The sequence below is a fragment of the Paroedura picta genome, chromosome 7, assembly GCF_049243985.1.
Source record: "Paroedura picta isolate Pp20150507F chromosome 7, Ppicta_v3.0, whole genome shotgun sequence".
NCBI classification, from domain to species: Eukaryota; Metazoa; Chordata; class Lepidosauria; order Squamata; family Gekkonidae; genus Paroedura; species Paroedura picta.
In genome coordinates this window covers 74,668,416-74,693,257 of record NC_135375.1, presented here as the reverse complement: position 1 = coordinate 74,693,257, position 24,842 = coordinate 74,668,416, and the positions used below count along the sequence as shown (strand labels likewise).

The following is a 24,842-nucleotide window of genomic DNA, read 5'->3' as shown; positions in this document are numbered from 1 at the left end:
TTTTAAAAAACCTTAATTAGACTGTAGACTAACATGTTAATGTTATGACCTTTTTAGTGTTGTTATGCGTAATGTTATTAGACATAGTTTTACAGAACAGATTTATCGATTGTGCTATAGAGACTTTAATTTTGTTTCTAGCTGCATTTTTATTGAGTTGCATGTCATTGTTTGGGAGATTGAGTGCATATGTGGCATATCATGAAATGGAGGCATGATAGAGGAGAGTGAAGTATGGGGAAGGCTGCATAACCGCAACTTGCTCCTACTGCAATCAAATGAGATTTATTAGATAGCAGTTGGGGGGCTTACTGGGTTGAGAAAGAGTCTATTTGGGGAAGCCTATTCAAAGTGTCCGTAGGAGTGATGCTTTGGCCACAAATAAGTGGGCTTAGTTAGTATTCTACCAAACTATCCACTGGGGAAATGTCTTGAACATGGGATGGTGGAAAAACTGGTATTCCTTAAGATGAACTTCCTACTGCTTTCCCACACCGAGGTAAACCTTATGATGGAGTAAAACATGCTGCTCCATAGTAGGCAGGGCATGTCTACCTCCAGTACCAGCTGTCCTCAGCTTCACTTGTACCATGATCAGTGCTGACTTGATGACACTTGCATTGTCCTGAATGTCCAGATTGCAGTCATTTGCCAACGCTGCTTGATATATGTTGCTGCATCTATGCTCTTGCTACATTGACAGTTTCTTGAGGTAAGCACAGGCACTGAAAGACCACAGGTCCTTCAAAATGTGATCCACCCTTTTTCATGGAATTCTGGAGATTTAACATTTCCATATTTTTAAGTTACAAGGAAGAAATTTGAAAGGTCCCAAATCCAAATTAAAGTCTGGATTTTAGAGTTGAGGCATATGTCAACTAATGTGTCTAATTCCCAGGTTAAGCACCGTAGTTATCTGTCCTAATGCCAAGCAAGCATAATCCATGTCCTAGATAGGCAAAACACAGGGTTACAGTGGGAAGGATGCAAACCAAATTGGCAATTTCCACTAATTCAACCTTCCCATTGCAGAACCCCCTCAAGTTATTCCTCCGGGTCTCCTATTTCCCAGGAAGAGCATGTTGTGGATCGCAGTGAATTGCAGTGAGAGGAGGAGACAGGCTATATGAAAATGTAGTCTGGATCCAACTCCCTATCTGGTATAAGTTTGCAGTTCATGAAACTACTATGAAGAAATGCACCACTGCAATTACATTCATAGCTCACCTGGATGACTCTGACAAGGACAACTCTGAAGGAGATGGGTAATCATAATTTTAAAATGTTTTATTTTAGCTGTAACCAAGGTTAACAACCATCCCCAGCCACAAAACTGCATAATCTCTAATTAAAAATGCAGCAATTTCACTTACCCTCCCATATTTAAATCTTTTAATTACTTTACCAGATGGATTCTAATGTTAATATAGCCTTTTTGTATAAATTACTGGAACACTCAGAAACCCACTCAATTTTGTCCCCTCAAGACATGCAAATATTACATAGATATAGATCATGCCTCTAAGCTGTCTCTAATTTGAGGAAAGATGCTTAACAGCTAATTGAAGTACTGTAGCTGGTGAATTTGTGGGCCAGCCCAAAAACTATAGATCTATCCAATTATTCACAGAACTATGGAAGAAAATGAAGGATTTTTTTAGTAGGACAAATAGTTTCATGAAATAGATGATCTTTCAGCAATCTTTTAAATAGCTAAGTAAACATTCCTATAAAATACTATGACAACAAATATAACATGGTAGAGGACAATTCTAGTATATGCTTTCCATTCCCACATAGTACTGGGTTAATATTATCAGATATACTCTCCTTTCAAAAATTATTAATAATAATGACATTGTATGTATAAAACATTAAAAGGTATACAGTACATTGCACCAAAAATTTTAAGATTACAACCTAAACTGTTATCACTGACATTTTTTGTATTGGTTTAAACCATTATTATTTTGGTAAGCAGTTAGTTTAATCATAGTATTAGTCTTCCAGATTAGACTTCTGTAACTCGCCTCTTGTGGCGCAGAGTGGTAAGCGGCAGAAATGTTGTCTGAAGCTGTCTGCCCATGAGATTGGGAGTTCAATCCCAGAAGCCAGCTCAAGGTTGACTCAGCCTTCCATCCTTCCCAGGTCGGTAAAATGAGTACCCAGCTTGCTGGGGGGTAAAATGGTAATGACTAGGGAAGGCACTGGCAAACCACCCCGTATTGAGTCTGCCATGAAAACGCTGGAGGGCGTCACCCCAAGGGTCAGACATGACTGGGTGCTTGCACAGGGGATACCTTTACCTTTATCTTTAACTCGCTCTATGCGGGCCTACCCCTTGTCTTTGACCCAGAAATTACAGCTGGTACAGAACGCGGCTGCACTAAATCATCTTGGAGAACTCATGTTCAGCCGTTGCTGAGACAGCTGTATTGGTTGCCAGTTGGATTCTGGATCAGGTTTGCTTTTGACCTTTAAGGCTACAGGTGGCTTGGGTCCTTCTTACTTGTGGAACCGACTATCTCCTTATGCCCCCTGCAGAGCACTCCACTCTATGGGTATGAATTTGCTGATGGTCCCAAGGCCCCAGGAAGCACACCTGGCCTCAACCAGGGCCAGGGCCTTTACAGTCCTAGGCCCCTACCTGGTGGAATGAGGTCCCAGAATAGCTGCAGACCCTGATGGAATTTTCTGGGTTCTGCAGGGCCTGCAAGATGGAGCTCTTTCACCAGCCGTTTGGTTGAAGCTGGGTGTTGCTGATACTGAGGAATGAGATCAGGTCCCCTCCCCCCTGGTTCCAGGATTAGGTTTTAGAGCTTCCTGGAACCAATGAATGATCAACTTCCTGATTCTTCTTTTCTTTTTTCTCCATCTCCAGTTATTGACTATCTGCTGTGCTGGTTCAACTGCTACAGACGTTGGGGGTGGATTTTGTATTTTAACTGCCATCTTGATTCTAATAATTTTAGGGATTATTGTTGTTATATTTGAATGTTTTAACTTGTATTGATGTTTTTATGGGTGATTTATTCTATGTTTATTGTAAACCACCGCGAGCCAGCTGTGCTGGGAGCAGCAGTATAAAAATCCAATTATAAATAAATAAATTATAAATAAGTATACATTTCCCATATTTTAGATAACTAATCTTGGATCTTTGGGATGTTGCTTTGAAGGGCTGGCCTTTCTACACTGCAAGATCCTGGTCATATGCTCAGGAGAGCCACCTGGCAACAGCTCAGGAATTGGAGACTCTACCTGGAAACCTCTGAGAAGCTCAGGGGGCCTTTGTTCCAAGTGGGACCACCCACTTCCTCTTCAGACAAAGAGGAGCTAGACCTGTGTGCTCAGTGTCTTTTCCTTTTCACTGACATGACAGAGATTGATGGACTGATTCAGAGTCACGTCACTTTGTCTCCAATTCAGTTTACTCTGCAATGCAATGGCTTTGCTTAAGCAGGATGTAAGAAATTAATTGCTCTGTAACTTCTTAAGCTCTATGACCTTAATTTGGTAAGAGCCCAGATTAGTGAGCATTATATATGTTTGTGTGAATATGAGAGAGTAAACTTTATTTTACTTTTAAAGCCTAATCCTGTTCCAGCATCTCCTTAAAAGTTTTCTTTCTGGATTTAAGGTAAAACTTTGTACTGCACTCTCTCAACCTATACTAAAGGTGAAATCTTATGCAATGGGGCAAGGCAACTCCCTCTTTTCATATTTTCTTCCTCTACCGCATAAGTGGGAAGAAGTTCAACAAAACTGGTAGCAGAGTTTCTCATAAATGAAAGCTGAAGACTGGTCCACTCCCAGCAAGGGGTAACAGAGCTTGGATCCCACTTCCAACACATATGCAAAATAATTATCTATATTAACCTGAAATTGTAGGAATCCCCAAACAAAAGCATTGTTTGAGCAGGCACAGACAGTCCTCTTACCTCCTCTTCCTGTCAGTGGGTCTGGGCCTAGTCTGCACACAATAGATAATGCCCTTTCAATGCACTTTAGAAGTAGATTTTCCTGTTCCGCACAGGAAAATCCAACTGCCAAAGCACATTGAAAATGCATTATCCTATGTGTGCAGAATGGGCCCTGATGTGGGGGCAGAAGCCTAACCTGGACCAGCTGCAGCAATGGGGAAGCATCAGAAGGCCCACAGAGAGTTGCACCAGGTTTCCCACTGACAGCAGTGCTGGTGGTGGGGAATCTTCAGTGTGCCTACCAAGAACTGTGGCAACATTAAGAGCTACAATTGTGGGAAGGGAAGCCTCAGAGGGCCCACTGGGAGCTGCACCAAGCTTACTGCTAAGATCAGTGGTGGTGGGGAGAAGCCTCAGTGGGCCCACAACAAGCAACACTGGGCTTTTGCTGAGAGTGGCACTGGTGGAAGAGTTGAAAGAAGCCGTATCAGGCTCAATCCAATTATTATTCTTTCAACCATGACAATAAACAGAGGAGACTATCAGACAAAACAAGCCAGGTAGGTGGTTCTTTAAATATGCTGTGCTATAACCACCTGTGCAGTAACCTGGTTTTCTACATCCGTTAGTAACCAAAACATTTTCTCATCCAGGGACCCCAGAGGGATGGACCAGAACCAATGGGATGAAATTAAAGCAGAAGACATTATGTCTAAACAAAGTTCCTGACAGTTAGAGCAATTTCTCAGTGGAACAGGCTTCCTCGGGAGGTGGTGGGTTCTCCATCTTTGGAGATTTTTAAACAGAGGCTAGACAGCCATCTGACAGAGAGGCTGATTCTGTGAAGGTTCAAGGAGATGGCAGGTTACAGTGGATGAGCGATAGGGTTGTGCACTGTGCAGGGGATTGGACTAGATCAGTGGTCCGCAACCTTTTTCAGGCTGCAGACCAGCAGTGGCAGGGAGGACGATCCCGGACGCGCATGCGCAACACTCCCGCGCAAACGTGCATTTGTGACCTGGCCGCGCATGCGTGCATGCAGAGTGCCGTGCATGAGTGTTTGCGGCAGCGCATGGCGCAAACACGCGTGCACAGCCTGGCGCAGCCCTGCAGAGGCAGGGAGCCGCAGCCCTGTGCCAGGGCCTTCGCGGCCCGGCACCGGGCCACGGCCCGGTGGTTGAGGACCACCGGACTAGATGACCAAAGATATCCCTTACAACTCTGTTATTCTATGACTCAAAGCCAACTCCAAGTAATGGGAGAATTAAGTTTGTTCTTAAATATAGGGCAATCTAATACTACATGGTCAATAGAGTTTATTTGATCTGAACCACAGGTACAAATCTATCAGAATATGGTATATTTTAATATCTTCTCATTAAAACTACAGATGGCAGTATATTCAACTGTGCTGTACCTTGTTATTGTCAGCAGAAGACAATATCTTGGCATTTCAATCAGAGTGGGAATACCAACAGCAAAAGTAGAACACACTCTCCAGGTTCTAGTGGTCAGTTCCTGTCTTACCAGAGCAACTATCATTTTGTTTGTTGTATTTAGGTGTAACAATTTACTCTTTACTATCCTATCTCAATCAAATGTGTAAGGATCACTCAAAAAGCTGTTTCATTATTACAGCTTTTTTTTTTTAACTGAATGTTCTCTGCCATGCTTTAGCCTCCAAAGACATTCCTCCTAGTTCTACATGCAAAATTATCCTAGGAACACATTTGGTGGCACTGAGAATGCATCATAAAAAGCTTAACAAAGGGAGGCTGATATTTTCTGTTACCGTATTAATCCAATAGCCTGCCGCATACAATAACTGTCCAGAGGCCTTAGCATTGAAGACACAAATTTCAGCTGGGACATATTGTCCTCCCATTGTATGTCTGTAGCTGACCTAGTGGCAGATCTTACTGCCAAACTCAGATAGATCTTCCAAGAAAGATTAGCCTGAAACATATTCCCAGATATCTGAACCACTCAACTTGATCAATATTGTGGCCTACAATTGACCATTTGAACTTTCTATGTTCTTATTTCTTAATTAATAACCAGGCTTTCTTCAGAACTATAATCTCAGAAGGCATGCAAGAATTTGCAAATACTCACTGCCAATCTTACAAGTAATGTTGTATCAGCATATAATAGTGTTGGCAATTTCAGGGAAGCTAAATATGGTGAGTGACAGTTGACCAGAGGGGCCACACTCTCCTTAACTTCTCCCAGAGCTTCTTTCTAGGTATTGAGTCAAAAGCAGCCTTCTGGTCCATTAATGTAAAAGGACCAAGTATTAAGTGAAGTAAATGACATCTACCTAAGACCCTGGAGAGCTACTGCCAATATGAGTAGACAATACTGAGTCCGATGGACGAACAGAGCTTCATATGTTCATTAGTTACTCTTCTTGAAACATAAACCTCCATCCTGGACTATGAGTTATCATTAATTTTTATCCAGGAGAATAAATTGGTCTACCTGGACCAATTAGTCATCACAGTTAGTTAGATACACCATTAATCAACTCCAGCCTTAACCTAGCAAAGGAGAGTTTGTAACAGAGAAGAAACAATGTTGTCTTCACCTTTCTTCAGCATACTTGTGGGCTTTGACTTGCAGCCTGTACATCTTTCCACTCAAATAGTGCTGTCCTGCAACGTGGAATAAATACCTTGACCGTCGAGTACATTCTGCTCATGCAAGATGCTGGCTTTGCATGAGTATGGTGTGTCTATTGCCAGTGGAATGCACTGCACAATATTATAATATTAATAATAGAATAACTTTATTTTTATAGTCTGCCCTTCCCGGTTGGATCAGGGCAGGTAACAACTGGATATATACAATTAAATTATATTAGTTAAATTATATTAGCCAAATTATATTACTTTGATGATGATTAAGTTCCTTAACTGCCTTCTTAACCTTATAGAGGGAACCCATTTCTGCTGAGTGGTTAATGTTTTAGTGGATGGTGTATTTGCTGTTCTGTGGGTAGGGAGACCAGTGTTATCTCGGTGTTAGTTTCTTGGCCTCAATTGTAGGCCTGGTGAAACAATACCTTGCAGGCCCACTGGAACTGTTTACGGTCCTGGAGGGCCATGATCTCATATGGGAGAGTGTTCCACCAGGTTGGAGTCAGGTCTGAAAAGGCCCTGGCTCTGATCAAGGCAATTACATAAAATGCAAGCCTTTATCTTAACCTAGCCAGGAGGTGGAGTCTAAACTTCTATTGCTTGTGGTTATGTTGTGAGTATATGATTTTGTGAGCTGCCTTGAACAAATCTCAGGAGAGGCGGCCTTATAATTTTCTAAATCAATAAATCAATAGATTTATAATTATGACTAATTCAGCATTCCCCATGAGGCATTTCAACAGATAAAAATCCAATTAGGCAGAATAAACCAAAAATAAATCTGGGCAGGTACCCTTCATGCTATGCTGCTTGTCATTGCTTTGGGTTTCTTAACTCTTGGAAACTTCAGCCTTTAAAAAAATTATGACTATCTCATTAGTAAATAGTTCAGAATCACTATATTAACATAGCACTCAAAAGAAAACAATTAACTGAACAATGATATCCACAGAGATTGCTTTATTTTTTCCTTTATTGCCTTCTCTGTGTTTCTTTGTCTGCATTATCTCTTCTATCGTTAGAGCAGGAAGCGACTTGAATATAAATGAGCTCAATGAAGATGACAATGGTACTGCTTATTTTCATTTTTGTTATAGCTGTGGTCCAGTAACCACATACACAGCATCAAGTCCACTGACTCCAAATAAACTAAATACATGTGAGTATACATAGGAATGAAGCCTGAGTAGTCAAATCCATATTTATCGGCTTCCCTCTGTCTTTAAGATAATTAACATTTTTATGGGATTTTGACAGAAGGAGAACAAGAATTTCTGCACCACAATTTTAACAAGTCAGCAGCTTTAATATCTCCCAAGCAAGCAGAACCTTACACCATAATTACTCCTGTAACCTAATACAATCAATTACAATAGAAATAATGCTTAGTATTGGTTTAAATATTAAAATCTAATAATATATTCTGTTTTCAAAATTATACATAAAACCAGTTAATTGAGTTACTGGGAGATTGTTTAGCAAGGGGAAAAAAAGATTTTTGAAAATTAGGAATGGCAATAGGAATGCAGAATGGCCCTGCCCAGATTTGAAATACATGATAGACCATAGAATTATGTTTACATTTTTAGCTTTAAAATATATTCAAAATACCTTTATAACATGTGACAATATAATAAATATTGTTGTGTAAAATATGGAACGATTTATAAAAACTGAGATACAACCAGATGGACAGAACTATAACTTACATTGAAAACACATCATGAAGGGAAATATTTGCATAAGCAGTTGCATGTAACACAAGTCCCTTCTCTGTTTTATTGAGAATTTGAACAGACGTGTTGACCTGATTCAGCAATACTAAGTGAAATGAATTCCCAAAGTACTGTGCAATCAAGACACAAATCTCAGAATTAATGGCAGCACCAACAACAAATCTGCATTCATGACAAAATAACCAGTCAATTTGCAGGTATATGTTTTGTGAAGGATTGGATAGTAAACCACCACTGAAAGATGAAGGAATTTCAGATCCTAGATGGCTGGCATCTAACCTTCTTCTACCATTTTACCTTTTACCTTTCAGCTGATCTGATATCTGGATTAGCATTTTCTTTTATCATATGTGTAGTGGCACTGCGTCAGATGAGTCACAATAAAGATGCTGTGCAGAAAATGCTGTCAGCCACTCAGATTGATCAACATTAATGCACACCATGGGGAAGCTTTTCTCAACTAGGCTGACAAAGGCAAAGCATTTGTTTTCCTTTATATTTGTAACTGAACTTGTGCACAGAATTCAAAGTTTAATTAAAGGAACTTGGTAATTCTGATATTGCTCAGAATAAAAACAGTGTCTCTTTCACAAACTGGATAATAACCAAGGTCGACTGGAGAATCAGATTTCTTTCAAGAGCCAACTAGAATGCTTATACAAAAAAGAACCAAGAGCAAAGCAGTTCACTGTTGGTTCAGAAGGCCCAGAGGTGGTCTGCTTAGCTCTGCTTGCATTCATTCAATAAAGTGTAATGTTCTGTGATAAAGCTAATTGCTGAGAAATCCAGCAAAGACTAGCTGGTTGCAGAATGAGCTTTTATCCATGTAGTATTTAAGCCCCTGCATACTGTTTTCTGAGTTTCCTGCAAGTTCCTTTTAATGCTTTTAGAAGAATTCAAGAGACAAAAAAGGAGAAATGTACCAAAAAATTACATTATGTATTTGGTAAGCATGCTGAAAGTTTTGATGCAGTTAATTTTACAGCAGCAAAAGATCCTTTCATCCTTATTGTTGTAAAACAGTTGACGTCTATATGCCAGTGCATTTATATTAGCTGAAAGATATATTATTCGAGGGGATGGTAAAAGCATGCTCACCTTCATCGCTTGTTGCCTGTTGTTTGACCAACGTCATAGGAGATCTGGCAGGGGGTTTGCTTAATGGATGACGCCAACTTTTAGATGTTTTTGTTCGCTCTTCTTCATTTCTCTAAGAGAGATAATTTAATTAAAATACTTCTACAGCTGCCTTTCCTCACAAATGTGAACTCAAAGCAGTTCACAACATAAATAAAAAGAGGCTAGTAGCAACTGGCTCAACTAAAAAGGCTTTTAAGAGCGAAAAGTCATATTTGAAATGTCAGCACCGGCATCAGCACAATCCCTGCCATGTTTTTGAGAAGGCAGCCCACATCCAAAATACCATGTGGAAAAGGACAATGAGGAGAGACTTGTATGATAAACAAAGCTGGCATAGACCCATTATGCACATACGATAATGCCCGCGCTGGCTGTGGCAGCGCTTCGGGGAAAATTCCGGCCCACGGCTATGGAAGGCCCACGTTAAGCAAACGCGGTAACTTCTAGAGCTTCCTGGGTACGCCGGGGGCTGGCAGGGGCTCAGGCGAGCCGACGCTGTGCATAATCGCCAGCACTGGATCTTTTCGCCCGCCCAGCCCTGACCTGCGGCGTCCCTTTAGGGACACTGCACGTCCCTGCAGGCTCCGTGGAACCTCGGAGCTGGCAGGGGTAACCCCCTGCCGCCACCAGTATGTGAGGAGGGGGCCTAGCCCCCCACTCCCCCCAGCCCCTCCCCACCTCCCCCCCTGCCGCTTCGTTTACCTTGGCCGGCAGCAATCCGGCCCTCCTGGCCCCGGTGTAAAGTGCACGCACTACGCCGGGGCAACCCAGCATGCCCCATCACCATGCGTACACGGTGAACGGTGGGGCATCATGCCCCACCGCAACGGCACAGCGACACTGCGGGGTAGCAGCCGCCGTACATAAAACGTCATACATGTTCATAACATAGGCTTGGTAATGTGCTTAGCAAATCGAGGAGGAGTATATACATATGGTTACTCCCATGAGGACTGTTAGATGAATATTAAAATAATGTTGACTAGAATTAGAAGATAGTCCAGAAGGCACAGTGAAAGTGACATTATTAACAGAGAACTGAACATGTCTTTATGACAAAATCCTGAAGTGCTAATGCAGCCAGGTGCCCGCAAGAGAAAAAGACAAAAACAGCAGCTATACAGGGGTTTTGAAGTGAAAAATACTACTGATCATCAGCGCTAAGAATCACAGAGTTCAGTTTTGTCACAAAACTATCAGATATCCAAATTTCACTAGGGAATTGCTTTTTTTCAGATGGTTCTATGGGAATTGCCTAGCATGGCTACTTTTAGCTAGAACAGGGGTAGTCAAACTGCGGCCCTCCAGATGTCCATGGACTACAATTCCCAGGAGCCCCTGCTAGCGAATGCTGGCAGGGGCTCCTGGGAATTGTAGTCCATGGACATCGGGAGGGCCGCAGTTTGACTACCCCTGAGCTAGAAGATGAACAGTTTATGAGGGACTTCTCCTGTTCTTTTTCCCTGTGCTAGATATATCTGCCACTTCTGGTCACCTCCAAAACACAGCAAATAGAAGAGAATCCTTCAAAATTCAAAATTCTTGGGGAAGGTTTTGTAGCCTTCCTTTTCTTCTGCAAAGCATACTTGTCTTAAAAGATGGACAGTCGTAAGGTTTTACAAGGAAACATTGCTCCTGAAAAGGCCTTGACAGCTGAGTGCATGTGAAAAACACTGTTTAAGGCAACAGTCTCCAAACTTTATGTTTGAAGATGCTGAAAGCTTTTCTGGAGACCTGTGTGCTGATGCCACTCAGCACTGCCCACTGCTAATGATGCAAAACAAGTGGACAAAGTTTCCAACAGGCCTGAAGAAAACCACCGTGTCCCTTTAACAGAAGCCTGTGTAGAGATGGGCTACTAACGCTTTTCATGGCTTGGGGGTAAATAACTCTGTATCAGAGGGATATGCAGGTTCTAGAAGTCTTGTATATACTCGCATATAAGTCGATCTGCATATAAACTGAGGCACCTAATTTAACCACAAATCTGGACAAATATATTGACTTGCATATAAGCCGAAGATGGGAAATGCAGCAGCTACTGGTAAATTTACAGGGTGGCCTAAGCGTTTAATCCATGCTGCATCATAACAGGCTCTCCCATCCAGCCTTCCCCCCAACAAATACAGAAAAGTCAAGAGGATGAATAGCTGCTGGGTTTTTTTACCCCACTTTTCACTAACCAAAGGAGTCTCAAAATGGCTTGCAATCAGCTTCCCTTCCTCTTCTGATGCCAGACACCCTGAGAGAGCACTGACAGAACTGCTCTGTGAGAAAAAGCTCTGGCAGGAGAACCAAACAGTGCCCCCCAAGCCAGCAAACCAGAGCAGAACAACAGTACCCAAAGTTGGCAACCTACTACAACAAGTACAACAGCTACCAAATTGGGAGAATGGACAACTAACTACAGCTACAGTGCCCCCTCAGAACAAAACACTGAAATAAAGAACTGCAAAACTGAACATTGAAAGAAAAAACTGTAAAAATCAATTGTTAAAAAAAACACAACCCCAAGAATAAAAGGCAAACAATGTTAATTGATAAAAGAAGAAAAAAACACTAGGAGAAAGAAACAGTAAATCACAAAGCACCCCCCAATCCCCCCACACACAGAAACCAAAAGAATATTTGGAAGAAGTGATTAGGAAAAGAAGGGTAAAAGAGATCTGAGTCCCTCGGTCAAATTGTTGATATCCTACAAGCTGCTAGAGCAAGCTCAGCTTTCAATACCTTTGCAGAAGGCAATGCTATGATTGGCTGGCTGGGAGCAACAAGCTCAGCTTTCAAGACCTTTGTAGAAGGCAATGCTACAATTGGTTGGTTGGGAGCAACAAGCTCAGCTTTCAAGACCTTTGAAGAAGGCAATGCTACGATTGGCTGGCTGGGAGCAGGCTGTTATTTCAATTACCTTTATATCCGCTTATAAGTCGAGGAGGGCTTTTTCAGTGTGAAATACTGTGCTGAAAAATTCATCTTATATACAATTATATACAGTAAGCCCTGAGTTCAGAGAGGCAACGGCAGCTACCCAACATTTAAATTAGCAAAACAATAATTTTTCCAGATATTGTCAAGTTTAGCTGCCCCAGTGTTGAGGACTGAGTAGGTGTGTGTAATTTTTTAACAGATATTTTTTCAGTTCAGGGCTATTGAACCTAGAAAAAAAATTCAGGGTTCCTGAAAAGGCCTAGATCCAAACACCAGTATGGTATTTGAATCCAGGACTTTTTGGAAATCCCAAGATGTTTTTAGTCCAATAGACCCAAACCAAAAAATGTCAGTTAAAAAATGGCAGCCCAGTCCTGGAGCTGGCTTTGCTGAAACCAGGCTGCAGGAGAAGGCAGCACAGGGCTGTGCCTGCAAGGAGCTATGAAATTTCCATGGGCCCCGCAATTCCAGCCAGACTGCCCTTTCCTGCCACCCGGTTTAAACTAGGCTGCAGGAGAATGGAGTGCAGACCTGTCCCTACAGGGAACTCTCAACTCCCCAACTGATCTTGGGCCAGCCCATCTGATCTTAGGCTGGCTTCTGGGCTGCAAGAAAACCAGTCACAGCTGAGAAGGTGCTTTATGGGCATCTTTTTGGCTCAGCTAGGACTGAGTAAGTTTTCTTCATTTAATACAAGCTGAGGTTCCCATAATTATAGTAAACTCCTCAACTAGTCAAATTACTAGAATTTTGTATGCATGCCCAAACTCTGCTCATTACTAGGGATGAAAAAATATCAATAAATTTTGGGTAATAGTTCCAATCTTCAGTTCCAACTCTTAAGATGTTTATAAAGCTTGGAATTCATGAGAGTGGCAGTGAGCAATATGAAATGGAACACTCTATCAATACCCTGAAGCTGTATCACTTCCTGACACTGCTAGGTTTAGCCAGTGGAGGAAACAGGATGTTGACCTAGAAGGATCATTGGTTTAACACTGTGCAGCTGTTTTCATGATTAAAAAATAGGATGGACTCATTACACAACACAAGGTTGCTGTGCAGAATGGCAAAGGGTTAGCTTTTTCAACAGCATTCCTATAAATGTTTTGTATTACTACAAGACAGACACAGCATGCAAACATATTGGAAAATAGTTGAAAACCCACTTAGGAATAGAGCTAAAAAGTACCCAAGTAAATGAATTAAACATAAGCTGAAATATACAATCTCACCATTGAGAAGATGTTTATTAGCACTTTATATTAAAACAGAAGGACTGGGCTTTGGGACTGGTAAATCTCTTCTCTCTGTATAACAATGATGAGCTTGCTATTTATGTTTGTAAAAGGGCAAGTGCTGTTTTATTCTTAGCTCAAACGTATATTTCCAGTCTCCTAGGAACATCTGGCATCCAAAATGGTTTGCTCTCTGCGGGTGCCAGAAACAGATAGAGCCTCCCAAGTTAGTGGATACAGCTATGCTATTATTTCCTGGAGTCCCAGTCACATGAATATTTACAAGTTCAATGGGAAGACATCAGAATGAGATGGGCTTTTGTAAATGGGATGATATGAACAGCATTTCTATCCAGGATGGTGGTTAAGAAAGTGAGCTGTCCTTAGGACTTCCAGTGTCCTTTCAATTTTAGTCAGCTACCCACAACACTAATTTAAATAATATTGTTCTATATCACAGGGTATTGGAAGGACCACAAAAAAAATCTTCAGCTCAAAGCGCTGCAAAAATGTCATCTAATTATTTTGACACAGTTTAATTTCTTCAGCTTTACCTGAGTTAAAATCTACCCCAAAAATACCTTACCAATATTTTCAGGTAGATTTTGGCATCCCAAATGTATCTGGGTTATCTTGAGAAAAAAACCCAAAATTCCAGATCTATTTGGGAATTATCAGTTAGCTCTGAAAACAAGAGATGTGGGAGGAGATTGCATCTGCCTCTCAGCTGTTGTCAGGCATCTCCAGCAGTCCCTTTAAACAAAAGAAGCCAAACCAGCTTTGGGATCAGGGTATTTTTTAATCCATATTTTTCTTCTTGGGTCTATTGGAACCCTCTACACACACACACAAAAATCAGAATTTCTGAAAAATCCCAGATCCAAATACCATACTGATATTGGGTTCCGGGATTTTTTGGAAATCCAATTTCCAAAATCCAAACAAACAATATGGTTTTGAAAATATATTGCATACCCCTACTTTCGTCTCAGACCTATCTGGAAACATATAATTCACCTCATAACTGTTGTGAGGCTTGGGTGAGAGGGAGTGTGCATTACACACAAAATAGTGTTAAGAAAGAGGAGGAAAATATTTAGATAGAAAAATAAAGCAAAAAAAAAAAACTTTCTAAACCCATAACAGACACTTTAAAAAACCCAAGGTCAGTTCATAGAATTTTGAACATATTCCAAGAACCAACAAAAACAGAGTTTATCAAAAACAATGGACATGCTGAGATTATTTTCATTCTCTCTTCCCCAAACCCTTCTCTTACAAGTGCTATTTCTCCAGGTTCCAGGCCACCTTCACTGCTTTCAAGGTCACTGATATCATCTTCTTCTGTAGACACACTGCTAGTTTCTTCTTTCTCCAAACTCTCAGCTTCAGAAGAAGCACACTCTACAGCCTGCCTTGAAGATTTTAAATCTCCTTCCTTATTACAGCTAGCAGATGAAAGCAAGGCCAATCCAGATTCCTCAGGACAGAACTGAACTGAGTTTTCTTTCTCTTCATCTTCAGTTTGTTCTTTTTTCATTACAGGATCATGGTTAGGAAGTGAGCTCAAAGAATTGTGAGCTAACAAGATAAAATTCAGACAGTGAAAAACAATACTTGAGAGCTACTGATGAAATTTTGAATTAAAAATAGCTTTGGTAAATAACGAATTACAAATTTTAGAGCTCAAATTCATTGAAGTCAGCAGATACTATGCACCTTCTACCCATTTCAATGGGATTCTCACACAACCCTCCAGAATGGATAAAATACAACTCCTGCACACAATGGATTGATTTTTATTACTAAACTAGGAGGTATTTCCAACATAACATTTGGAGCTCATAGACAAAAGTTTTTAAAGCAATTATATGAGTACCTCTTTAAGGAAATATTATAACGTGACTGTTAAACTTCCCAGGGTTATGATTTTAGGTTTCTTTTAATGGATTTAGTTCTAAAACCTTCATTCTTAGCTTAATAGTAGCACCTAGTCCTGGCAATGGTTAGCAAATGAGCAGGAAATACCCACTGCTTGCACAGAGAAAACTCTGCTGTTCATATTAGTTTCTGGAAAGGGTGGAGTAGTACAGAGCAAGTCAACTGTGAAGCAGAAGGGGGAAAGAATGGATACTAGGATGGAGAAAAGGTTGTCTGAAGAAGATGGCTATTTCTATGGAGTAACTGGAAGGAATACAGAAGGATACAATTTGCAGCTATTTTTAATGGCTGCCAGCATTGACTAAAATACTTCCTCGTTATGAATGTCATTATTTACTTCAGACATTACAGCTGTCCCAAACCTTCAACAAAACATGGGATAAAAGTCTAAATCTACCAGTAACAGTAGTAAGACCTTCACCCCTAGACCTAAATTACAACGTTTAGTCCTAAGGAGACAGATGGTCAGGCCCCAAATTTATTTACATTCCAATGGGCATATGGATATGTTAATACCAATGTAGCATACATTCTTTGATAGCGTGAATCAACTCATAGTGTTGATTGCCACTTACAGATTTACAGGTTCACATAGTATCAACTACTTCTGTATTATATGGGAAATAATATCACTTTTCTCACCTGAGACCTTTTTGCTATCCAATAAATTCTGTTCCATCTGAATCATCCATGTGTCTTGTTCTGCCCCAGATGGCACTTCAGTGTTTACTGGCTTTATTTTTTCTAATGGCTTTTCATTGACCTTGAAGCTATCTGTAGCCACTTCAGTGGTTGCCATTTCTGTACCAACAAGCATGGTTGATATCTTCTTGTCCTCTGGTGTTTTAAGCTTTTTTGATCGTGATTGGGTATGCTGGAAGCTGTTATAAGAGATACTGTTGTCAGACTAGAACGTTTGGCTAGGATAAGATAAAATAGCTTCCAATATAAAAAGGTCCCTCTCACCAGCCTAAAGACACTTAAAAAAACTTTGCTTTTTTCAACTTTTTGTGTTGAGATAGTGTTTATAATTTATCAGATTAAACAAATTAACAATTGACTGGATTTAAGCTTATAAAGAGTTAAAGAGTTAATATAACTCTTTAAGGTTAGTTATTAACTAAAATAACTTCAAATAACAGTTGAATTAAGTCTGAAAACTTTTTATTTGGTGAAGCATTCTTTAGAATATTACAAAGACTAACTTATATATTAATATAATATCATATTTGCATTAAAGTTTGACAATTATGTCCAATTTCCTAAGCATATATTTTATATTTAGATTTTTTTTTTACAATCATAGAATCATAGAGTTTGAAGGGGCCATGCAGGCCATCTAGTCCAACCCCCTGCTCTACGCAGGATCAGCCCTTTTTTACAAAAAGCCTTAAACGTAAGAAAGATACAGGAAAGAAAAAGATTGTATATAACGGATCATAACATGCAGAAAGTAATATTCATTGTAAAATACATTGAAGCCATCTCTTCTTCCTCATAATCTTAAAAACAGATCTTGCTTCAAATATTTTATAACTAACTTATTTTACTGCTATATTATTCATTTTCATCATTCCTATATAACCATTAATATGGTTATGGTGTAGTTTGGTGTAGTGGTTAGGAGTGCGGACTTCTAATCTGGCATGCCAGGTTCGATTCTGCGCTCCCCCACATGCAACCAGCTGGGTGACCTTGGGCTCGCCACAGCACTGATAAAACATCAATAAGTGAGGGCATCCTACGTGCCTGGTACAGAGGGAAGGATGGAAAGATAAGGGGCGATGTAACACCTTCCCTTGTTGGTTCTTGCTTATGGATTCCATATAGTTATCTGGAAAGTTCACTTAAGGAACTTCAAGGAGAATACTTATATGCTATCTGTGCTGCCATATTTGGAGATTCCACTGCTGGCAGTCAGGCTGTCAGTACTATTTGTAGTTCCCTGACTAGATTACACCAAACCCAAAGAATCTGTGTTCAGTAAGTTTGTATCATTTTTTTCAAGTTAAATGCATGTACACACACACACAAACACAATCCTTCTCCTGGCTGGGTCTTGCTACAGGTGTGATATAATTTCCATCTTGGTAAAAGTGCTTCATTACCAACACAGTACCAGCATAACATGTAATCGAGTACACAAATATTACTTCAATAATTTACTGGAGTTGGTATTTCTGTATTTCTACTGGGAAGGTATATTATTCCCAGAACTAAAATTATACTTTTTTTCTTTGACACATTACAGCAGAGGTGAAACTGAACAAACATTTTATCTTAATTTGGGGGATGCACATCTCTTGCTGTGTTTGCACTTGTGCCAACTCTACTAATTAAATAGCACAGAAATGCATCCACCAGTTTAACACTGTGAATAAATTCAGTGCATGCACTCATCTGATGAAACTTTCAACATAATTACTATAATGTCTCCATTTTTAATTTTAACTTTTAAATTGGCTATTCAGATAAATAAGGGTTATACTGACAAGGAAATAATTTCTCTGCCAAGTGCAAATGGCAGTTGCATAATAAAGATGCCAAGCTCGGTGGCAATGCAAGAACATCACTGAACAGTTATGTGACATATATGTATTAAAATGAAGGTTATCAAGTCATAAATTGCATGGACATATGTAGACTGATAATTAAATGCTATACATTTGTTTAAAGGAGAAGACTGACAGTCTTTGAAAAATAAATAAATCAGGAAGCAAAAGGTAAGCCAAGACTGAAAAGTCCACAATAGTTTGTATGTATCATAAAACCTAATGCAGCATTCTAAGCTTAATTTTCACAAAGCTGTCCATTTTCTGGGCATGCAATTTACAAAGGAAAACTGCACATGCACTTCCATGTCAATGATTGTGCTCCTTAGCTGCTCCACCATTGATTTTTTCTTCCTTCATTTGCCAGGCAGCCTATGTAAGGGACTAGTAACAAGCAGAGGTACAGCAACTCTAAAGACTAGGGACAGGCATGAACGAGAAAATTCATGTTTGTGTGTTCTAGCCAGTCTGGACCAGTCTATTTTGCTCCTTTCCCTTATAAATGAGGGGAAGCGAAAGAGACCACAAAAATGGCTGGCAGCCATTTTAGTGGTCCATTTTGCTTCTTCTCGCTTCTAAGCAAGAGGGAAATTGATCACTGAAATGGCTTGCAGCCATTTTAGCCTGACATCAGAGTGGGCATGCCTGACTTCTGTCAGCCTGAAATGGCTAGATGCCATTTTAACAGTCCTTTTTGCTTCCCCCCTCCATTTCTAAGCAGGAGGAAGCAAAATGGACTGCTAAAATTGCTGCACATGTTTTCAATTTGAAATTGCTGCAAGCCAAACCCCCGAACTGAACCAAAGGAGGCACCCACCTCAAATCTCAGTTCAGAGGGCATGAACCAGGCCTCTTTTGTGGGAAAATCTGGTTTATGTTCAACCCTACTAAACACAGCTGCTGCTTCACAGTCTCTAAAGTTGGGCCACAGATTAATATGAATCATGAATTAGTTTATCTAGAAATGGCTATGAATCCATCTAATCCAACCTTTAGGTATGAGTCAATGCTACCTACCCATGATTCCCCACTTTTTCTTCTTCCTAGTTCAAAACCACAAGGAGCCTAAATGTGATAACATCTCCAGGAAATGTCAAGAGAGAAAAGAGGGATATTGTCCATTCTTGGTTTAATGGGGGGGGGGGGAGAGAGTGTAGTCTATAAATCACTTTGAAAAGCATTATTCCTGAATAAGTGCCAGAATCCCCAGGTTTTCTGCCACAATTTTAATTCTGTTATAGATGGGTTCTGACCTGTCTTGCCCTGATGTAACACAGATGCTCTGGTTTGATACCCCAAGGTTGTTTCCTGCTATTATATTTTACAACTCCCTATCCTCCCTACACATTCCTACCCCCACCCCCCGTATTTTGTAGTGCCCCTTAGTTCCCAGATCCAATGTCCCAAATAGCCAACTGATTATCTGTGTTTTGTCTCCTTTGAACTCTGCTGGGCTTGGTATAGAAGTGCCTTAAATAAACTTTTTGTTCTGAAGAAATGTTCTCAGAATGCATTATATCAGAATATCAAAGCCTTTAGTAATAGAAAAATGTATAACAAGACCCTATGGATTCAATGTGTCCTGATGTCAACACAGCGTGTAGACAAAGGACTTAGCTAGCCATCAGGGCTTGTCAAGAGACCAGTTCAAAGTCCAAATACCAGTTAGTCCCAATTCTCAGTATCAAATCCAAAGGGGAAATCCAAAGAAGAGTTCCAAAACACATGTCAAAGTCCAAGATGGAAGAATCAGTTCACAATACAGACTGCAAGGTCAATAACTAATGGACATGTTGCTTCCAAGCAGCCACTCCCTTCTTGGCTGCTTTTAACAACATGCTCAGCACCTACCAGTCATCTCAACCTTGTTCCTGCAACCACTTATCCTCATTACTGATAGACAGCCAGCTCAGTGCGGCCAATCTGGTACTGCCCCTCCTGTCCTGCAGCTCCTCTCTTATCTTTCTCCTATGTTGTTTCTGAAGCTCTGGTGATAGGGGAGACAAACTGGCCAGCAGATGATCCTCCATTGCCAACTCAGGGCTGAAGGGCTACAAGGCCATTGTCTGCTAGCTGCCCTTTCGTCCGAGGTCCTCTTCATCACTTGACTCTGCTGGAGCTGACAGGTCTACAACACCATGTAAAGTAGGGCAAACAGAAATAGAAAAAATACTTTTTTCTCTTGGGGGGAGCAGGTAAATGCCAAGACAATTGGTAAAGTTCCAATACTTATTAGCTACTATGAGGATCATTTGGTACGTTAAATGGTTTGTAGACTTGAAAAATTAAAAATAGGTCAGGATTTTGTCTGTTCAAAAGTATGATTCATAAAATATCTACTGCCCCTTCTGACCTTGATGTGAATGAATCAGATCAATTTAGCATACAGTTAAAGGATCCTTCTAATACATGAGAAATGTTTCCAGAATTTTTCCAATTGTGAAAAAGCCTGCATACGTAATGAGAACAATATTTTCGATTACTAACAGCAAAGATATGCATTGACAATTAGCATTAGGATTTTCAGTAAAACAATTCAAATCCGCATGAATATCCAGGTACTGGCACAAGCATTTGAACAATCTGCCAACTAGGTATCTGCCTCTGTACAGGACTCTGGCCAGAGGCTACAGAACTCTCAAGAATACATAAACAAGACTTTGCAGCATTTGAAAACTTTTCTTGTAATATTCAGAAATTAGTTTTTAAACCAACTCTCCCCAATGATGATTTCCTGAGCACTGAAACCAGGATTGGGCAAAAAAAAAAAAAAAGGGGGGGGGGAGGATATCATCAGGTAAGAAAAAGAACAAATATTATATTAATGCTCAGAGCTCCACATCCATAAGCTTCTGTAATGCATTCTCATTGAACTTTAAAAAATGAATACATTTCTTCAATTAGTATTATCATTTTGAAATATGACTCTCTTTCCCTCAAGCTCACTGCTAATTTTAAGGAGACACAAATTAACTGTGACTAAAATAAATGAACAACTCAAATGAAATGGGTGAAAGAAGAGGTGGGAGTATATGGGTAAAGCACTATAAAAGCATGGAAATCACGGCATATTTAACTTAAACTAAACAGAGCATAAAACATTCATTACCACCTGGAAGATCTCTTTGTTTTCCTTCTTCTCTGCAACCAGGCCTTTACCTCAGGTGTCATTTCAGGGGTGGGTTTTGTATGATCGATGGCATATAAATCTTTTCCTTGTTTCCACAGCTGGTATCTATCAGGCTGGAATTTCTTCACAAATACATCCATTGATATAGTTACCATGTCTTTCCTACAGGTACACTGGGGGGTGGGGAGGAGAGATGGATATGTTTAAACACGTTTATAAGCAACAAGAAAATCCAAATCCAACCACAAAAATACTCTACACACTCATGTCTACAGCTATATTTATTATTTACTTAATGTATTTATACTGCATATTTCTCCACAATAGGAACACAAAGTTGTTTCTTAATTTCCCCTCACAACCAAGGCAAGTTAGGCTGAGGCCAGTTAGGCTGAGAATGAGTACGTGGCCCAAGTCCCATCCAGTGAGCTATCACTGCAGAATAGTGATTTGAACCCAGGTCTCCCATATCCTGCTCTGAAATTCTAACCAATACATCACATTGATGTTCATAGGGTAGCTGCTATTGAACGGTAGTGAGCCAAGCCCAGGGTTAGTTATGTGTTATCAAGTTGCCAAGTCATTGCTTACAAACCTGGCCTCAATAAGGCCTGATCTTAATGTTCCCTTATTCTTAGGTTCTTGATTTTGTTTGGGTCAGAATATTTTCAACTTTCTGTTCTGCCTCAGTAATCCTACAATCAAAGGACACAGCAGCCTGGGAAAATGTCCTGTTCCTCCTTTTACCAACAGAAATAAAGGCCTTAAGGCTGACAATACTGTTGCAGTTGACTAGCAACCCCCCCCCCCAAATGGCGGTTAAGAAGGCAATTGTTTCTTCAAAAGTATTATCTTAAAACTATAAGCTACAAAATAGTTTTGCATAGGGTTGGGCACTTTGGCGCCCAAAGCAGCCATTCGCTCCCGACACGCCTGTGTGTGTGCGCCAGCTGGCGTGCCAATGCCTGAGCCTCCCATCCCCCGCAGCATGGCACTGGCTGCATCGGGAGTGAACGGCCACTTCGGCGCCAAACCACCTAACCCTAGTGTTGCACTTTCCTGAAACTGTCATTCATCAACTTGTCTCTGTAAGGGCACACATGGGACTGCGCACACACACAGGCCAGCCACTGGAAGATTTTTAGCTAACTTAGCAACAAAGCAACCAATTGGAGTCATTAGAGCCATTTTCTTGCCTAACGATCACGTGCTCCAGAAGCTTACAACAGGGTAGGAGGTACATGTGCCTGCACAGAGACAACTTGATGACCAACGGTTACAAGTAAGTGCTGTTCTGAGCAGACCCTCGTGAGACTAGCAAACTGACTTACCTGGTGGTAGGATGAGTGAGTCACTGAAAGACTGACTGTAAGTGCTCTCCCCACTGAAATCTCCCATCTTGTATTAATGTCCACAGAACAATACCTGATACAGGTGTCTGCAGATGACCAAATTGCCACTTTACAAACAGAACCAGTGATGATGGGCAGGTAATGGGGAGGGAAATCTTGTTTTCCCACCAAAGGATGAAACACCTCCATTTATAAGTATAGTTAGATAAAGGTACCCCTGTGCAAGCACCGAGTCATATCTGACCCTTGGGGTGACACCCTCTAGCATTTTCATGGCAGACTCAATATGGGGTGGTTTGCCAGTGCCTTCCCCAGTCATTACCATTTACCCCCCACCAAGCTGGGTACTCATTTTACCGACCACGGAAGGATGGAAGGCTGAGTCAACCCTGAGCCGGCTGCTGGGATTGAACTCCCAGCCTCGTGGGCAGAGCTTTCAGACTGTATGACTGCTGCCTTACCTCTGTGCCACAAGAGGCTCTATTTATAAGTATAGAAGATCATATTTGAAGGCCTGCAGGCATTTACAAGAACAGTCAATACTGATTCAGGGAAGAGTTGCTCTGTGGAACTTGTAGCCAAGTAGTCAGTCACAAACTCTCCACCCCATGAAGGAGTGTGGCCTACACATTCTGGTACCTGAGGCAAATGGATAAATATGCCCTTTGTCCTGTGCAGTAGGAACCAAAACTGCCTTGGTCAAGAGAGATGGTGACTAAAATACAATGGGAATTGTTTCAGATTAGCTTGGCCACTAACTTCCCTATTTATTTCCCTTCCCCGGGGCCTGGAGAGCTTTTTTCCTCCCCCCCCCCCCCGATCTTGAAAAAAGCTCTCCAGGCCCCAGGGAAGGCGATCCGCGGCTCGCAGAGCCCCCCGATCTTGAAAAAAGCTCTCCAGGCCCCGGGGAAGGCGATCCACCTCTGCGAGCCGCGGATCGCCTTCCCCGGTGCCTGGAGAGCTTTTCCCCCCCCCCGATCTTCAAAACGGTCCCCAGGCCCCGGGGAAGGCACTGGGCAGCGAGCCGACCAGCAGCCTCCCCGGGGTCTGGGGAGCCGTTGTCGGTTAGAAGGCAGGGGCCAGAGAGCATACCTTCGCTCTCAGCAGCCAGCAGAGCAATGGCCACTGGAGTGAAGGTAAGCTCTGGTGGGGGGTAGGGCGGGTTGGGAGGCGCTTTGCCACTGGAGTGAAGATAAGCTCTGGTGGGGGGTAGGGCGGGTTGGGAGGCGCTTTGCGCCGAGGAGCTCAACCCGCCCAACTTGCAGCCGAGGAGCCACCAAGGAGCCGCCGCCCTCTTTCAGGTAGCCTTCCGTCCCTCGCTCTCGCCCCTGCCTGCTAGAGCCCATTGTATTCTTTATACAATGGGCTTTTTTACTAGTCATTCATATTTTCATAATGAAGATGTTCTTCTATCACAATGCAAACAAACAAATATCTGAAACACTGAAAAGCATTTCAAAGAATAGATCACAATCACTGAATAGGAACATATAACGGCGTTACAAAGGTTATTGTGATGGATACTCCATAATGAAATTTGTTTTTGCCCACTCAGCATTTTCACTTAATTTTTAAAAACATGTTTGCATTACACTGACCACATTAACTTTCTTCTAAACAAAATTATATTGTTTAGCAATTTCTCTTTAGCAAAGATGATGCTTCTTAATGCTAAATTGAGAGCCAGCTTGGTGTATGGTTAGGAGCATGGACTTCTAATCTGGCGAGCCAGGTTTGATTCCCTGTTCCCCACATGCAGCCAGCTGGGTGACCTTGGGTTTACCACAGCACTGATAAAGCTGTTCTGAGCAGTAATATCAGGGCTCTGTCAGCCTCACCTACCTCACAGGGTATCTGTTTTGGGGTGAGGAAAGTGAAGACGATTGTAAGCTTCTTTGAGACTACTTCTGGTAGAGAAAGGCAGCATATAAGAACCAACTCTTCTTCTAAATATACAGCTCTTGTTGCATATTTCAATATATCTTTTTAAAGAGTAAGGCAAACACTGAATTTCTGCTGTCCTCTAATCCTATGTTTGCAAACTGTGGTAGGCACACATGAAACACAAGCACAATAAAATCAGAGTCCAGTAGCACCTTTAAGACCAACGAAGATTTGTTCAAGGCATGAACTTTCGAGTGCAAGCACTCTTCCTCAGACTACGGTAGATGGCAGGGACTGACTGGATTGGAATAAAAGCTCTGTGCAGATTCAGCCCAGGTCAGAGTGCCTTGACTTATCTACAACAACATTCTGACATAAC

General features: G+C 41.2%; 1 protein-coding gene across 8 annotated transcripts in view; it reads right to left on the bottom strand.

The window, feature by feature from the left end:
* Positions 1-24,842, bottom strand: part of KDM4C (lysine demethylase 4C) — a 259,002-nt gene that overhangs the window by 106,527 nt on the left and 127,633 nt on the right. For 6 of the 8 annotated variants that reach the window (XM_077344954.1, XM_077344951.1, XM_077344953.1 and 3 more), the window contains exons 9-12: positions 21,207-21,400; positions 16,188-16,426; positions 14,884-15,185; positions 9,397-9,508 (exon numbers count right to left, since the gene is read on the bottom strand). In XM_077344954.1, coding sequence (XP_077201069.1) covers positions 9,397-9,508; positions 14,884-15,185; positions 16,188-16,426; positions 21,207-21,400 — 847 coding nt within the window. The remainder of the gene's footprint in view (positions 1-9,396; positions 9,509-14,883; positions 15,186-16,187; positions 16,427-21,206; positions 21,401-24,842) is intronic. The other 2 variants (XM_077344957.1, XR_013232575.1) reach the window with 2 other exon arrangements.